The 18164-nt window shown below is 45.1% G+C and overlaps 1 protein-coding gene across 1 annotated transcript in view; it reads right to left on the bottom strand.

Moving 5' to 3' along the window:
* Nucleotides 1-145: 145 nt before the first annotated feature.
* The window catches only part of LOC104516260 (histone acetyltransferase p300-like), a gene marked incomplete at its 3' end in the record, with an annotated part of 32721 nt that continues 14702 nt past the window's right edge, over nucleotides 146-18164 (bottom strand). The window contains exons 2-8 of the mRNA XM_010160541.1: nucleotides 17895-18164; nucleotides 7827-8003; nucleotides 5462-5723; nucleotides 4602-4715; nucleotides 3448-3684; nucleotides 984-1077; nucleotides 146-280 (exon numbers count right to left, since the gene is read on the bottom strand). The exon at nucleotides 17895-18164 is cut by the window's right edge and continues 371 nt beyond it. Coding sequence (XP_010158843.1) covers nucleotides 146-280; nucleotides 984-1077; nucleotides 3448-3684; nucleotides 4602-4715; nucleotides 5462-5723; nucleotides 7827-8003; nucleotides 17895-18164 — 1289 coding nt within the window. The remainder of the gene's footprint in view (nucleotides 281-983; nucleotides 1078-3447; nucleotides 3685-4601; nucleotides 4716-5461; nucleotides 5724-7826; nucleotides 8004-17894) is intronic.

The following is an 18164-nucleotide window of genomic DNA, read 5'->3' as shown; positions in this document are numbered from 1 at the left end:
CTTCTCACGGACCCTGACAAAACCCAGTCCCTGACGGATGCCCTAGTTTTGGAAGTCAGGCTTTGTCCTGTCCTGCCCCACCTCCGCCCCCCCTCCGAAGCAGCAAGTCACCCAACAGGAGATTGTTTTGGTAGTAGCTACTCACAGTTTATGAACAAGGTGGTTTCGGAGATCCTGAGTAATGTCTTCATGCCACTGCTTTCGAATTCCAGTATTGGATGGTTGAGCTGTTGGCATAGCTCCCAAACTGGCAACGTTGGCGCTTTCACTCATCATGGGGCTTCAAAAACAGTGCAAGAATTGAGGGTGAGAGTCGAGCCCAAGCTTAGTCATCTTACAGTCATAGCCTCTTTTAGAATAATGTTAGGACAAAGTGCTAGTTCAGCCATTCCCTAATCAATGGACAAACTCTACAGAAATAGCTGCACAGACACCAAAACAACGTCACAAAAGAGTACATGCTGTCCTACCCAAGGATTTGGGAAACTGGAACAAAAGCTACAAAATCCAAAGGGAGAGATAGCCATCAATGGAATTTATCCCACTGTTTATGCAAGAAGTGCCAGGAGATTATTAAGCACAAGGATCACTTACACCTCAGTGACTAACTTGCCCCTTACTCCCACGGCAGCTCAGTGGCAGGTTTACTGATCGGGGTGGCACACTGTAAGTGCACTGGAGCTTCAGCTCTGCTCAGATACTAAAGCAGATAATGCCTGTAACCTCTGTGACCTAAAAGCATCCGTTTGCAAGTAGTGACAAAGTTAAGATGGACACCGAGACTTCTAGAAAAGGTAACAGACATCCTAACTGCGGGGCTTCTTCTCCAACTGTCCTCAGCAGCAACCATCAGTTCAGTTCCTCCCTGTATAGGCATGCAATATCCTTACGTACACCCCTCCTTCCACCTCATTTGTTATGGGCTATCACCAGCATTTGCAGCTGAACAAAATCACTGGCGTGCAAAGAATAATTCAACTTACTTTTGAGAATTCATGGTTGAATGTAACATTGAGTCAGGCAGCAGATTCGGTGTTTGAACCCCTACTCCTCCATTCACTCCCATTGGATTTGCACCTAGAAAACAGAGTAAGTATTCTTAAATGAACAGCTCAATTACCGTAAAAAAATAAAAATCAGTAATTGTTCAGCAGTAAAAAGGGTCTAGACTTTCATGTACGTGGACTTTTGTGAAGGGAGTTTAATTACCCGCTGCTCTCCTTACCCTATTCCTTTTACCAACTTAGAGTCTGAGGCACAACACTGGTGACCTCCAAATGAAGCATCACACCATGTCACTCTTCTGCACATCTTCCTGAACTTCTCTAAAGAACAGTTTCAATTTGCTCCAAACGTGACATACCGGAGCCCTTTTCTGTGACTCCCTAAAGATTCACCATCAACGAAACACTTCTGCTTTTTGTTTACAAGCAGCTGTTTGGGGGGTTTTTTACTTTTTTCATTCAAGGCTTCAAAAGCTTAAACCTGACAAGGTCCCCTCCCACCCACTCCATACTTAAGGATCCTGCAATTGACTCCAGTGTTTGTACTAAGGAGGAAAATCTGACAATCTTTTGCCGGAAAAACCTCTAGTAATTTGTTACATACCAAAATCTGCTTTTTCTGAATTGCAGATCTCAATTGTAATTAAAAAAAAAGCCTATTTCCTTCGCAGGCTACAGTTAAGGTCCAAACAGTGAAGAAAAATGCAGCGTACGTCTGTCTGAAACTTCTGAACAGATCATTTTATGAAGCTGTGAGAGCAGTAAGAAAGCCATTACCAAGCTTCACATGTATTGAGGACAACTGATTCCTACCAAATCTGTATTTCAAGCAAAATGAGACACTGCATACATGAGAAATCCATTGAAATTAAGCATGTCAAACCTAATACCACAACCAGGTGTTTAACAGTCTTTTCACAAAGCTGTCTCCAGTCTCCTTTCCCTTAGTCACTTTTTTCTCCGTCCCAGATTCACTTTGCCCCCTGAGAGCAAGCTGGTGTAGAAGACAGTCAACCTTGGCCTCAACTCTCCCTTTTCAACTGCAAAATCCAACCATTCGCTTGACCTACTTAGGACTGCAGTGTGAACACATGCAGCATCACCCAATCCTGCTCCTTGTCCTAGACCAGCCCTGTTGTCATATTGGCCGGTACCCGATGATTCCTACCTCACTTGTAATATCCTTTCTTGGCCACTCTCTCCTAATAACGAAACAACAGTCAAAAGTATATGCTCTCCATGCACACCCTTTCTACACCAAGCTGCATTTCTTCACTCTCCAGGAGCTTTTCAACCCTATCCCATTGGATTTTCTCATCAGTGTCACTAGGAGTGCCCAATAAAAATGCACAGGCCAAATTCTGTGTCTAGGAATTAAAACCAAACAACCAAAAAAAACTCCCTAAAAAAAACCCCAGAGAACCATTTTGCCTCAGAAAAATGGATGTCATTCCTCTCAACCTTGGAGCTTCCAGAAATCCACCCATTTGTAAAACACACTAATACACAGTAGAAAACCATATGATTTTAATTGAATTAAGACTAAGCTCTCGGCACAGCCTGTTACCAACTGCTACTCTCCTCTGCAAGCTCTCAGATCCTTCCCCCAACGCACTCCTGTGCATCCACAGCGCTCATTGCGCATGGGAACTTGTCATGGGGCACAGGATCACCGCAATCCCATACGAGTTTGTGACAAATCTCTACCAGCCTGTCTTTCCTCCTTTTCATTAAAGAACCAAACCAACTCTACTCAAGCAACTCAAGTGAAGAGCTGGGGGTGAGAAAAATTCTTGTGATGTAATCTCAGACTATCAAAAATTAGATGTGATGGTTAAAGGTTACTGCGTTTGACACCAGTTATAGCCAGGTTGGAATTAACCGCACTTCAAATTAAGAATTCTTATGTAGTCATCTGCGATTTTGCAATAATCCTCCCAGACAACTTACAGTTACATGAGTCTACGTGACAGGATTCAGAGAATATGTCTGTTATTTACTACTTTCCATTTTGAAAAAAAGTCAATACATATCAGATACAACCGTAAAACGCTGCAGTCTGAGGGACAAGGAAGTACAGTTGAATACAGGCATTCCAATGCATGCATTTCCAATTAAAAACTCCCAAACTTGCATTACAGTACAATTATAAAGCTACAAAGCAACATTAAATAAAATGCTTTGGAAAACTGGTTCTCAAAAAAAAGATCTTCTTAAAGCAAATACTTTTCCCAGAGAACTTGTTTTCTAAAGGAAGGCATCTGGGCCCCCTGATGTTCCTGTTCCACTGAGAAGCTTGCTATCTCAAGTCCAAAATACTCAGAGCCCTACCTTTTGCAAATTAACTAGCTGTATTAAGCTAGTAGGTTAAGAAAATTTGCATTAGCGACAGCACGGGAAAGCTGCCTGTAGTTTGTATTTGAACACTAACAGATAAACTTACTCATCGGATTCATAGGGCGCAGGCCCTGGGGTGACTGTCCTTGTTGCTGATTCTTCACTTGTGCCTGGGGCTGCGTCTGCATCTGATTCCCTTGATAGGTCAGTCCAAGGGCCGCGTAGGCTCTCTCGATGGAGCTGGGGTCTATCTGACTGGTAGTGTTTATGCTGGGTGTTGTCTGCTGCCCCACGCCCACGGAGCCAGTATTTGCAAGTCCTACCGCAGCTCCGCCCAGCAGCGCTGGAAGAGACATACCCAGTTAACAAGGACAGCAGGAGGTAGCTGAAGTGGAAAGAGCATGAAGAGTGCACTGGCTGTTCAGAACTAAACCATCTCATTCTAGGAACATGCATGGTAGAGGCCAGTTCTGGAAAACCTGTCATGAAACAGGGAGACAAGTTTTGACCCAACCAGCCGTTCCAACAACATACTGAGCTGCTGAGAGGAATGTATTTAGGACACACAACTGTTTGCTTCAAACTGAACACAGAGGCACAGCATGTCACAGAGGCTAAAGGCAGAAGGGTACGTACGGCTCTGAGGCAGCCACTGTAGTGTTATGTGGGGTTTGGGTTTTTTTTGGGGTTTTTTTTTTTTTTTAAATGAAGAAAATGTTCTTAAGCCAAAAAGTATCTCGGCTCACATCAGTTATGAGAAGAGCCCCAAGTAATATTCAGAAAGGAAAAACAACCCCAAAACTGTACAGGTAACATAATGACAAAAATCCTGCCAGAGATTTTGGCAGAAGACTAAGGGGATACAAAGAAAAGGGGGAAGAGACATCTGATGCAAACAGAGGATGAAAGCAGCACCAATCATCAGGGCTGGAATGACACAACCCTCTCTCTGTGTGCAGTCTCCAGAACTTGGCCAACTGGAAGACATGCGAGTGAAAAGCCAATCATTTGCCTAAGAGAGCTATGACGTGTTCACTCTTCCCACTCTCCCGCTAGGGAAAGCCTACAAAGGCATAAAGCTTCCATAAACATGAGTTAGAGACAGAAAAACACTCTGTGACTCTAAAGCAAGATTTTGCTTTATCACACATTCCCAGGTTCAAGGGTATCACCACTACCACCTGGGTGCAAGGTGGTAGTTTAACTCCCAACATGCACCTTATGGTTCATCCAACACATGGAATTCCCCAGCAGACTTACACTGTTGATTTCTTTTGTCCCCGGCATTTTTGAGAGGCAAACATACAGGACAGTCGTGTCTTGTACAATTCTTCCAGTGCGAGATGATTTGTCGGGAAGATGCGCAATGTGCCACTGAGAAAGTAAGTGGAATGAAACACTTTTACAAACTGCAGTCAGCATCTCCACGTGGCCAACACAAACCAGGTAGGGAGCAACTATTTCTCGCAGGGCACACATCTATGCCAACGCAGGCCAGTAAATCATTACTTGAAGTAGCTCAGCACTAACGAGCCCTGAAAACTTAGCTAGAGTTCTTCAACTACTACTGGCTCAACTAAAGCTTACTTGAAAGCTGTTATACACCCAAGCCTCTGTCCCCCTGGGCTCGAAGGGTAACACTGTCCACATCAGGCAGCAATTGGCACAACTCAGGCAAGTCGAGGCTACCAAAGAGGTACCATACATTTTTCCTTGGCTGCTGGTATAGACTAAGAGCTCACCAGTGCCAGTAGCAGCTTCATTCCTGGCTAGCTATTGTTCAACATTTGCCTCTTCCGTTTAAGGCAGACGGGTAGACTCCTACTGGCAGATTGCTGCTTTGTGCCTACCCTTATCAGAAGGCAGCGTCTGAAAGATCTTGCAGGGAGTTACAGAGTTAAGCAAAAGACCTTCACCCATCTCTTTGTGTTACGTTATCCCTTTCTAACTTGCCTAAACTTTAAAGGCTCAGAAGAAGTTTGATTCCCATTCTTAAAGGGACAGATAGGTTAAAACCCACTTCTATTTGTCAAGCCACTCACTACTTCCCCATCTCTTTCTAGGAGCCCTTCTTGTCCTGCAAATGCTGACTGCATCTACACAATCACTCTTCCACTTACCCTGGCAAGACTTGCCAGCCTGACAATGTGTCATGTGGTTGAGGACATTCTTCATGGTTCGGCAATGAGGGAGGTTGCACTGCCGCACCTCCCCGTTGGCCTGCTCTCGCCGCTGACACTTGTGAGCGTGTAAGAGGAGAACTAGTTGCTGCTGAATGAGTTTGCGTTTCTCTGGATCCGCTGTCGGTGCTCCAGACCCCATTCCTTGGGAAGCTGCTGGCCCCATCCCAGCTTGCTGAACTTGGGGAGCCTGCTGCTGGCCCTGGAGAAGGTAGAAAGGAAATTCCCAGAAATAAATCTATTTTTGAGAAGAAGCCATTTAGCAGGTAAACAACAACACCAAAATCAAAGAGAAACTACTACATTCTGTGATTAAGGGAACAGCCCATCTACCTGTAGTTCAGACGACTCAAAGACACCCCTTAGCAACAGCCCTGGCAATAATTATCTCATCAGCCACAATTTCTTCCCCGTACCACTCGCCTACTCCTAGCTCCTGCCTTATCAAAGACCAGCAGAACTTTGCACATGCTCATAGGTTAATTTGCGGTGCTAGACCAACCAGAAAATACTAATAGTGCTTAAGACCTCAAATCTCCTCATTTTGTGGTCTAGAAAGTTGCATCCACAATTCCTGCATTAAAGGAAGAAAGCACCTTTTAGAGGGAACAGTTTTCCCTCTATTTCAGTAAAAGGTGCCTCAGTTGGACTGTTCCTAGAAAAGGAGAACAAAGGGGAAGTCGAATGAACCTTTTTCCATCTGAAACTTGCACACAGACACTCGAAACAAACATCTAGTCTCTACTAGAGAGGAAGGACAACTTCAGGATAATACGTGCAACAGAAATAAGGTAAAGTATGGCAACATCTAGTACTTCTTCTGTACTTCTGTTTATTTCCCCAGATTTCTTCATATTTCTTCCAGGCGACATTTGAGGAGCACTCAGCAGAGAGGCTCAGGCACTCTATACTGCATGTATCACTTCAGCTCAACAGCCTTCAGTTTCTAGCAGGCTCTTCACAGCGGGCTTCAGAGGATGTTTCTGGAGATCTCCAGATTTTTACAGCTCAGCTACCTGCATTCCTAAACCCCAGTTCTCCCCTAGCTCTTCAATACTAGTATTAACCTTACATTTTACAAGGAGACTTCACCAATTACTCAGTCCCCTCAGGGATTGTGCGTGATCCAATACGACCTTAACTGCCTTGTTTGCAGCCCGTCGTTCTGAACGACAACTGAGATAGCAGCAACTTTCCATTCCGAGCTTCATCTGGGTAGCAGTTCAACTTCAAGAGAGTTAATATACACTGCACGGAACATAAGCTTGACAGTCGGGATTCTGAACAGCAAGTTTTGGCTGCTTCTTTATTGGTTCGTACAACCAACTGGTTTGCTAGACTTCCAATGTTTCATGCTCAACATAAAAACATTAAATAAAATTCACAGGATTGAGCTCTTTTTAATTCAAAGATGTAAAAGTTACCCAGAAGTGGTATTTCAGCAACAGTTACTGAGATCAAGAGACTGACCCTCCCTGGTGGGGTGGAGTTTGAAGCAGGGAGAAACACAAGCTATGTTCAGAAATGTGGATTTATTTCTCAAATCAAAAAAATATATGGTGGGTGGGAAAAAGGCAGGACATGTTGCACGTCATACCCCTAACCAACCGAAGCTTCTAAAATAACGAGGCAAGCCCATTCAGCCACCGGTGTTAGGCTCAAGCTAGAGAACCTAATGTTAAGGCCTGCCATTTATAAGCTTGGGCCATCCACTTTCCCCACCACTCTTCCTTTCCTCTTAAATCCTACTGCAGTAACAGTGTTGGGGGGAAGGGGGTAGCAACAGGGCTACTACAGCAAATACTGCCAGGGAACCTCCAGCATCAGGACACTGTTGTGTGCATTCAGGTAATTCAGGGCTTCTAAGCCCTGTAATACCTGTTGGCGCAGGGATACTACCCTATCCCAAAAGGGGCAGTGAGTACAAGCAGGAAAACAATCCTCAAAACAAAGCTACACTAAAGAGAAAGGGCCCAATACACCAACCACAAGAGAGATGGGAGAGAAGGGCAGGGATGTCCAAAGAGGTGGCAAAGCTCACTTCAGTTAAGGAGCTCCATTCCACTTTCTCTGCTCACAGGGTTTGAAGGGCAAAGAGTGGAGGTGCAGCTTATCAACAGAGAAAGCACAACTCGGCCCTCTCCTGAATATCAGCCTTTTGAAGAGCTGAAGCAAGTGCACTGTGTGTGGATTCACAGCATGCATCTGCACTGGCTACAACAGCTCCAAAAACATACAACATGGCGACACCAGAGCATATTGTTCCACTACAACATTTTCTGAAGGCACCTTTCATTCCACTTACCATGTTAGGCATTCCTGCCCCAGGAACTGGCTTCTTGTCCATTGGAAACTGTGGTAAGCTGTTCTGCAGTCCAGCTTTATTCTGCATCTGAGGCCCAAGTCCACTGGCTCCAATCTGCTGCCCGGTATTCTGACTGTATGTCTGGCCGTAAGGGCTGGGATTGTTCATCATTCCCATCTAGGAATTGAAATGGTAAGATGTTTGAGTAAGATAGCTGAAGTTCACAGCGTAAAAGGCAAATGAATACTTCAGAGAAACAAGATTAATCACAGCCATGAAGCACTTGCAAAGCAATACTGATCCACATGCTTCCCCTGCTCGTTTATGCGCCCCTATTTACCCATCACACAGTATTAACTCCTCAACCAGACAGTTCCTATAAACACAGTGAAGCCAACTTACCAACCTCTGAAGTCAGTCTGGTCAGAACTGGCCTGATTATTTCTTTATAAAAGATTTTGTTCAACAGATTTCTCATTTCAGCTTTCCCAATCACAAATTTGTACCATGGACTATATAACTCACAAGTCTGGAAGAAATGTTCTGCTTCCTGCATCTGTGCAAACTCCAAATGGAGACAAATACCACCTTCATTCGTATTACAGCAGGGTTTATCCCTAAAACCTCCTACCCAGCTGTCAGCACTCCCACAGCTCCTCTCCAGGCAGCCATAACAATGCACGTGTGCGTTGTCAGCACACAACCGTTTCAGTGTAAGAATACACCACAGGCATAGGTAACACCACACAGGCACAGTACCAGAGGTCGAAGGAGAGGGTAGGAAGAAACTCTGCAAACAAAACAAAACTACTGAACCACTTGTCCACAGGGGAAGTGGATTCGTATTTCATACAAGCTATATGCATATCCAACCGTTGTAGCATACCAGAATATATCATTTACTGCCTTGGAATGGCCCAGAACCTAAAGAACAGTTGGGAACAATCTTGCCAATAGTGTCACATTTGTCCTCTGACATTCCCACCCCCCTATTCCTTGCATTACCATCTGTTGTTCATGGGAAATCTGTCCTTCTGGGACCAAAACACCTAGCCACAGAGGACCAGGAAAACTGGAGATCTTTGTTAAGATTACTCAGGCAGGATCCTCGAGGAGCCATAACTCATAAGGATAAAAGGGATGAAAATACGTTAAAGAGCTGCATGGTTTCAACTTACATTATCATTTGACTAGGCAACGTTCAACCTCCTTGATGCTTTTTGGTTCAAGTCTGGGTGTTTTCCTGCATCCAAAAAAGTGCACACAAGCTCCTATGGCAGGTTTGTTCCCATCACACCTACATTTATTCTCAAAGCATCCTCCCCTAGCAGAAACACCTTGTTTCTACTCCTTACCAAGCTTCCCCAACCTGTACAGAAGTAACCTACATGCCCCAAAATAACAAACACTTTCCTTTTTCAGGTTGTAACATCTACCAATCCACTGTAATAACCTTCAGTTTGCATTTATAAAACAATGCAGGATCCAACACAAGCTACAGGAAAAGGAACACAAAATTCACTAGGAACCTGCCACTTTAGAGATCTGATATGTACAAGTGAATTCCCTTGAGGACAGTCCCCTCCTCCTCCACACAAGCAATAACCATAACCACACAGCAGTAATTCATTAGAGAGTAATGAAAACAATCTCTACCCATCACAGATAAACTATGCAATTGTCAGGCAGAACTAAAAAAGCTTCCTTTCCTCTGTCTCCGTTGGCACCACCCCTGCCATGCCCCAACTGCTGAATACGCACATGGTCCGTGACTGAGGAGGCAGCTGCTGTCAAAACCAGAACGGGTAAGGCTCAAACCCTTCCTGTCTCTCCCTCAGAAGACTAGTAAGGTCTTATGTGCAAGTTAAGCAGAAGGGAAAGGGAGAAGACAGACATAAGAAGTCAAACACTTCCAGTACTCTTCCCCATTACCACTGCTGCTCAAATTGACCCACAAGGTCCCAACTTCATGAAGGACTGACAGTGGGAATGATTTCCTGTATGTTAGCCTGATCCCTTTGGCTCCAGAAAGGGTTTTGAAAGCAGGTACATCCCCCAAACCATAACCTTATAAGCAAAGTTTTCAAGTTCATCAAAAACCACAGCCCCCACAGTTAGCTGACACCTGAGAGCACGCAGAAGCACAGACTAAAGTTGGCCAGCACTAACACTGCCCCCACACGAGTTCTGTACCTTACGCTGCTATCAGCCTTCACAACCACACCTAACCAAACAATTCAAGAACTGAAGGCTGAAGGCACATATTCACACCCTGGTGTCACGGGAAGAAATCAAGATGCCAATTTGGACAACTGGGGACTGTGCACATTGATACCAAAGGATTCACAACAACTGTGACCTGATGAGCCAGCTTGGTCCTGACCACAGGGGAAAACCCAAACATAGACTTAAAGTACCTCTGCTATGTACCCACAGACGGAAGCTCAGGGATGAGGTCTGACTAGGCCAACCAACCTTTACATCTGCAGCACAGCTGGACACAAACTTTAGGTGAAGCACCTGGATTTTTCAAAAGTACTAATCAAGTTGGCCTAGTACAAAGATCTCTGATGTTTTCTCAAGCATGAGCCATTGGCACTGCTCGGGGTGCAAAACCAGCCTCCTCAAACGTGGCTGTCTCCGTGGCAGGATCAGAGGGCTCTGCTCTCCCTAGCACTGAGAACCATCATCCACCCCACCAAGGGGACTTCCCCCACCTACTGTACCCAGGGACCTGGTAGCAGAAGCCTACATGGCCAGCTCAGCCCAGCTGCTCCCTGCAGGGTAACCCTCAGCTCCCCATCTCAGCCTGTGGGAGAGGCAACGGCCAGAGAAGCACAGGCCAGGTTGGAGGGTAAATGTGCCAAACTGACTCCAAAAGCCACACACCCGCTCAGCACCCAAGGGAACTAAAAACAAATGCCTGAAGGTCTCCTGGAACAAATCAGCAGCCATCACTCTGTCCAGGCGAGACTGACACCTGCCAGATCCACAGCTGAACTGCACAGCGACGCCTCCCGGTCCTGCCGTCACAGACCCACTAACCTGACACCAACAACCTCTGTGCAACTCTAGACCGAGGCAAAGGAAGGGTCACTTGGGAGATTCTTCACCTGGCACGAGGTGGCCTTGTGACCCTAGTACAGGAAAAGCAGGAGCACACTCATGTAATTTGCTGTGACATGTTGAGAAACGAGTAAAAAGAAACATCAAACAGGAAGAAATCAATGACCTCATGACTACAGAAGGAAGAGAAAATAATCCTGTATGATTTTATCAGTAGGAAACAACCAGAAAGACTCATACAGTTCATCATCTTAATGATCCATTGGGAGTGAGGGCAGATAAAGAATGGAGTGCAGAAGAGCCAGCCAAAGAAAGGTGGCGTTAGTCCCACTGCATGAGACACGTACAAGGCTTCATCTGCAACACCACGCAAAAACATACATGGCTGAATCGTAGCTACAAGTCAGCGAGTGCAACCTCTACTCACTCCTTCCTGGCCACCACCTCCTTCCACTGCTCTTCCCCTTTCTCCTTTGATCCATCCCATCTGGTTTTTGATCTCTCCTCACCTCACAGCCTCAACTTACTTTCATCACATACACAAGGACCTGCACACAAGGAAAAGCAGACAGAAATCCACATCACAGTAAAGGAGGAAACAAGCGTAACGGCAAAAGATGATGCTGCATGGCTAATCAACAACTTGACTTTCCTGCCTCCCATGGAAGCAGGGGCTACCATTACCAGAATGGTGGAAGATACGCACATCCTCTCACCATGTGAGGGACACAGGTGACGTGAGTTCAGGAAACATCCTAGTTCACAAGGAGCATCAGATAGGGCTGTTCAGACACCCCCTCGATCTGAGAAGAGCAGCTACAAAAGTGAAGGAAATCCCCCAAAGTTTTCTTCTAATACCATGAAACTCTTGCACCTTCAGTTTGGAAAGAGGTCAAGTAACTAACTCTGCTTCTAGTGTTACTGTTGCTAGCAGAGAGTACAAATTGAAGAGGAATACCTGTTACAGCTATGCACAGAGGTGTTACAAATACTGTTTCTCTACAAAGACAACCGCTTCACTGACAGTCTAATATTTGAAAGCCACTAGATCTCAGTGATCGTATTGAGCAATGACCGGTTTTAAGATATGCAAAGATAAACATAAGCACGGGGAAGTAAAGAAACAGAGTTACATTTTAATAACGTTCTTCCACATAACCCAGCACTGGCACTATCACCTATGTCCCTGGCTGTCTTCAAGGCCAGGCTGGATGAGGCTTTGAGCAACCTGCCCTAGTGGAAGGTGTCCCTGCCCATGGCAGGGGGGTTGGAACTGGATGGTCTTTAAGGTCCCTTCCAACCCAAACCATTCTATATGTCTCTACCAGGGTAGCTGCAGCGCACGCACTAGTTTAAGACCATACTGATGGTATCTCCTATCTTTCTGTATCCACGTGTTCACAAGTGGAAGTTAATTAACTTTCCCCAAACAGGAAAACTAGTTTTAGTAAATTCCAACTGGCTCTTTAAAAACAAGAGTTGATTGTACATCACTTTGTAGTGCCATTCTACTGACCAGCAGATCATTAGTGGACCCAGGGATTACTTAACAACTAAATTTCACTAGTGGTATCCCCTGCATTCTTTCCAAGGACTGGTATTGATCGTTATTCTTTGCACTTGACTGAGCATTTAAAGATGCCCATCACAAGACATCAGCATTACTTCACTGCCATTTGCTCAATAAACTCCCTTCACCCCAGAAACTTAGACTCAAAGACAAGTCTTTACTGCTTCATTTCTCCCTCATAAACAAACATTCCTCCCTTACAGCTCTCCCTAGGATAAAGTGAGCAATTATCCATTTTTTCACCTTGGTTCATCGAAGAAGAAAAAGCAAAGGGCCAGAACACACAACTACACTTGTAATGGATTATTGTACTTGATCGAGTGGTACGCTTGCTCAGAGAGTCTCAGCAGTACGGACACATTTACCTGTTGAATCAAATAGCTAATGAAAATAATAAGGCAACCAAGAACACTGACCTTGTACCTAAAATGTGGCACTGAATATGCTAACACTAAGGGACATAAGGTGCTTTTATTATCTTTATCTAATTTTACAATTTGAGGGTAACATCTTCAATCTCTCTGTGGCTTTAAATGGAATTTTATTATTCTGAGATTCCTTGTTTACTTGAAGGGAGTTGTGGAGATTCTGAAGAACTACATTTGTCTTTGTCATTTGGCTTACTGTTTGAATATATACAGGGTTCTCTCCTCTTACAAGGGATGTGCTTGGTTTGATCAGTTTCACATCTGTTAGGAAGAACTGATGGCAATATTTTACAAAGAGTCACTACTGGAACTCCAAGTCTTCCAAACATTCCAAGTCATTTCCCATGCAAGTGAAATACGTAACAGAGGCAGTGGTAATGCCCTTACTGATCTGAGCTGCCTTCACATGCATTTCGTTACTTAAGCAACGGAACATTCCTTGGATCAGCGGGAGAGGCCAGGTGAACATCGTCACTTTGGGGTAGAGCACTGCCACCACAGAAATGCGCACACCGACTTATGCACAGAAGACCCTCCTCCCCTAGCAAGACTGTAACTGGGCACTCTGGACAGAATCCAGCAGAACAATAAACCTAAGGTTTCAACTAGATATAATTCCAAATGGATAACGGTTCAAAACAAGCAACATTAATTCTTCTGAACTTATTATAGAGCCTTAAGTTGCTATCTGTTTGCTTTTAAATTATTCAAAGCTATAAAACTATCTAGTGAAACAAAAAGCTCGGAAAAAAATGCTTAAACACTGAAAGAAATGTTGCAAACAATTTCCAAAACACTATTTTAAGAGTAAGAGGCACATCTGTCATCCTCCTTACTTGCGCACAACGAAGCACATAGAAAACAAAAAGCTATTCAAGAATGCAAAACTTGTTACAATTCCCTTCCTCTCCAACCTTCTAACAGTTCCTTTCAGACTAGACTTTCATAGGCATTTTTAAGCTGGTGCTGTCACCCCAGCAGGGTCCACACCCTCCTCTGACTGGCAATATCAACTCCTTTAATGTGTCCCCTCCCTAATATCAGCACTTGCTTTCCAGCTGGTGAGTAGAAATTGGACCAGAAAAACAAATTTAAACTTGCCCCCTTTTTTTTTTAAAAAAAAAAAAAACACCAAACCAAACCAAACACGTTAAAACAACCATGTGAGTTTCAAGCCTGGATTAGCTCCTGGACACAGCATGCCACACAGCCCGCACAGAGATGGCAGTCAGTCAGAATTGCTTCTTTGCATGTCAGGGACTGCTCACATCATACAGAAAACTACAGCCTTAGACCACAGGATGCAAGCGGCAGATTACGACAGTACAAGTGCATGCCCACCAGGTGACCCCAAACCTATCGCTTACAGTGACATTTGGGAGCGAGTCCTAAGAACTAACACGCACAACTAGAAAGCTGGGAACTACACGGCTAATGTGTACAGCAAGTGTTCCACAGGCTGGCCGATGTTTTGGGAGGAGAGGAAGAACACACTTCAGTAACTGAACAGGACAACAGCACAAACATCACCGATTTTTGTTTTCCAAATTGACTAGGCACTTGGAGCCCATCTTTACTGCCACAAGAGCATAACATCCTCCCTCCCAACCAGTTAACATCAAAGGAAGCCCCAGCTCTGCCTCCGTACAAACGACTGCAGACAACACCCCTCGGCTGCAGCACCAGCGCTCCCAGAGGCAACCCTCCCCTCACCCGGAGGGGCTGCCTGTGGCAAGCCAACCTGATGAGGTGGAACATTACCAGTGTCAGGTCTAGGTTTTTTCTCCTACTGAAGGCCAGCTCCTGGATAAGGCACATTTTCCATAGGTTTCCTTCATCACTGCAGAAGTTATTACACAAACTCCCACATTAACAGCAACACAGCACTAAATTTACCAATTAAAAAAACTGGCTTTTAAAACTGACTGCTCAGGGTCCTCTGTTTTCACCTACTTCTTGAAAATTTGTAGGTGGGAAAAAACAAAAGCAGATGGGCGGAGAGAGAAAACGGTCAGACATTACTGTTGTCAGATTTCCTTAACTCCACTGCATGAAGTGAAACACAGGCTCCCTGCCAACAACCAAACCAATTGAAGACATTCTGGAATTTCAGCCTCCATTTCAGACTGTTCTTTCTCATCCGGCAGTTTCAACTCCTTTATGAGGACTATACCCACTGTACTTCCGCTGAAGTCTCACTGTTTTTTAATCGGTGATTAAAGAACTCTTCCGTATTTTTAACCAGTCTGGGACTATGAAGTAAATGCCAGAAGTTATCCTGTATTTGGTCTGAACATTCCCAAAAACACACCATGTTCTTACTTCACACGCACACCACACGCTGGAAATTTAAGCAAGCGAGGGAGACAATTTAATTTTGGACTTCATCGGCCAAAAGCTTGATTTGTGTCCTTTTTTTAGTTCTCCTAGATAACAGGGTTTATTATAGTACATAACCCCACTTTAGCTCCGATAAGTAAGGATTAAGAAGTCGCACTTCACCCAAATACCCAACACGTCAATTTTTGACCTCTGAATACAGCTTTCTTAAGATCAAACTAAATTTTTTTTCCAGCCAAGGAATAATGATTGATACATTATAGAATTTCAGTACAAGAATACCTTTAAGTAGTGACCCATTTCTTTTCACTGTAAACTGCATACAAGTTTTCTACGGTAACAATCAAGCTTTGCAACACCTTTTCTATCAGGCAAAAATATCCAAAATGGCCAGACCACAAAATCAGCTCCTTACTAGACATATACGTACACCGGAACCATTGTCAGCAGCGTGCCGAGCTGAAGTAAAACAGCTAAGATCAAAGAACTTCGTAATTAATAACGTTCACTAGACACTAAAACAATTTTACTAAACACATTAAAGCACAGCAACATCATTAATACACAGCCCAATTTTCATCTATCTTTCAAATACATTTACAGATTACGTTACGTGTCATTCCAAGCCCTCCAAGGGACTGACTACGGATCACTAGATAGATCTATTAGGGTACTGCAAAGCATGTTGGAAAAACCTGCCCCTCGTTAGCCAGGAAACACAAAATACCCACCTAAAGCAAATCATTTACTCAAAAGCCTAGAAAACATTTAAAGCACTAAAAACTTAAGAAATGCTCAAATGGCTCCCTACACTAAAACAGCTAGTTGTGCACAACAAAAAATGAAGTCTAGGCATCTCTGTCACTTAAACAAGGAGGTCCCCTCTCGTCTTTTCTGTGACTCACCACAACTTTCTTCCCATCTCCTAAACCACAAAAGCACATCTATCTCCCTTCCCAGTATAAAAAAAGATGCTTTTTTCCAGCTTTCTGGTTTACTCTCCTATAGACAAAGCCTTTGTAAATTTTAAAGTGAGAACCGAGTTGGATTGAGTCTTTCAAGAACCCAACATTTGTCTCCAGGCGTTTATGCAAGCATTCTCCACCATGAACTCAAACACCTCTTCCTTAACCAGGCCAACGCCTGGCCGAGCACATAGAGCATATCAATCCATTCAAACCCCTATGTGCCTCTTCCCATCCACTACAGCACAAACACCCAGCTGATCTCAGGCAACGCACACTCCCGTTAAGGGTCCGTGTTGGGCTGACCCTGGCTGGAGACCATGTGCCCACCAAGCCCTGCTGTCACCCCCCTCCTCAGCTGGGCAGGGAAGGGAGAATACGATGAAAGGCTCGTGGCTCGAGATAAGGACGGGGAGATCACTCAGCAACTGCTGCCACGGGCAGAAGAGGCTCAGCTTGGGGAAAAAATTATTTATCATCAAATCAGAGTAAATGGAGAAATAAAACCCAATCTTAAAACACCTTCACCCCACCCCTGCCTTCTTCCTGGGCTCAGCTTTGCTCCGGATTTCTCTACTTCCTCCCCTTCAGCAGCACAGGGGGATGGGGAATGGGGGTACTGGTCAGTTCATCACTTATTTTCTCTGATGCTTAGGGGGAGGACTCCTTACACTCTTCCCCTGCTCCAACGTGGAGTCCCTCTCACAGGACAGCACCACAGGCTACGGTTCTTCACAAACTGCTCTGGCATGGGTCCATTCCATGGAGTACAGTCCTTCAGGAGCAGCCTGCTCCCAGCATGGGTCCCCATGGGGTCACAAGTCCTGCCAGCCAACCTGCTCCAGCCTGGGCTTCTTCTCTTTGCAGGGCCACAGCTCCTGACAGGAGCCTGCTGCAGCGCAGGCTGCCCACGGAGTCACAGCCTCCTTCTCGCATCCCCCTGCTCTGGTGTGGAGTCCTCCACAGTCTACAGGTCAATCCCCATGGGCTGCAGGGGAATCTCCACTCTTGCACCTGGAGCACCTCCTTCCCCTCCCCTCCTCAACTGGCCTTGGTGTTTGCAGAGTTCTCTCGCACATCTCTCCCTCTGTCTGCCTGCAAAGATCTACCCTCTTCTGGTCCCCTCCACCCCCCTTCTTAAACACATTATCACAAAGGTGTTATGACTGCGATTAGCCTGGCCTTGGCTAGCAGCAGGGCTGTCTTGGAGCTGGCTGGACGTGGGCACACGGGGGAGGCTTCTGGCAGCTTCTCACAGAAACCACCCCTGTAGCCCCCCTGCTACCAAAACCTTGCCATGTGAGCCCAGTACAGTCCCAGAGAAAAAAGCACCACAACATCTAAAAGGTCCTGAAGGATTCCCATCACACTAGATGGAAACATACATTTGTGTATTTTATTTGGTTTCATGCTTTGTCCAATCAACTTACTTTTCAGTGTTGCTGATAATCTATACTGCCACAGGATTTCTAACATAGGCTTTTTAATCTAGCAATAGTCTTGCTTGTTGGGCAGGACTCAATTTTCACCTCCCATGACTGCCACAAATTCCACTTCAGCATCCTATAAACTATTTACCACATCATCCAGGACTCTCAGAAGAAAACAAATTCTGTTCTACAGAACCCATACTGCAGAGGAGTAAAACTTACAAAACAAAGTCAGCAAGAAGGAAGGTAGTAACTTTAGCTTTTCTTACCTTGTTCATGGCTCCCGGCTGCGGCCCTCTCAGTCCAGCCTGTCCTCCCATCTGCGGAGAGCCCTGTTGCAGTGTCTCAGCCAACAAGTTACCAGCACCACCCATTCCTGGGTTTGGGTATGGCATATTGGGTCGCCCTCTGCCTGCTCCAATTGAACCGTTCATGACTTGCCCCTGAAGCATTCCCTGTCCGTTGCCTGCTGCCAACATCCCAGGATTCATGCCAGCATTCATCCCTGTGTTCATTCCCATGCCAGGCTGATTAACTGG

Source organism: Eurypyga helias, unplaced genomic scaffold (genome assembly GCF_000690775.1).
Source record: "Eurypyga helias isolate BGI_N326 unplaced genomic scaffold, ASM69077v1 scaffold1381, whole genome shotgun sequence".
In the NCBI taxonomy this organism is placed as follows: Eukaryota; Metazoa; Chordata; class Aves; order Eurypygiformes; family Eurypygidae; genus Eurypyga; species Eurypyga helias.
This window is presented reverse-complemented; position numbering and strand designations above follow the sequence as displayed.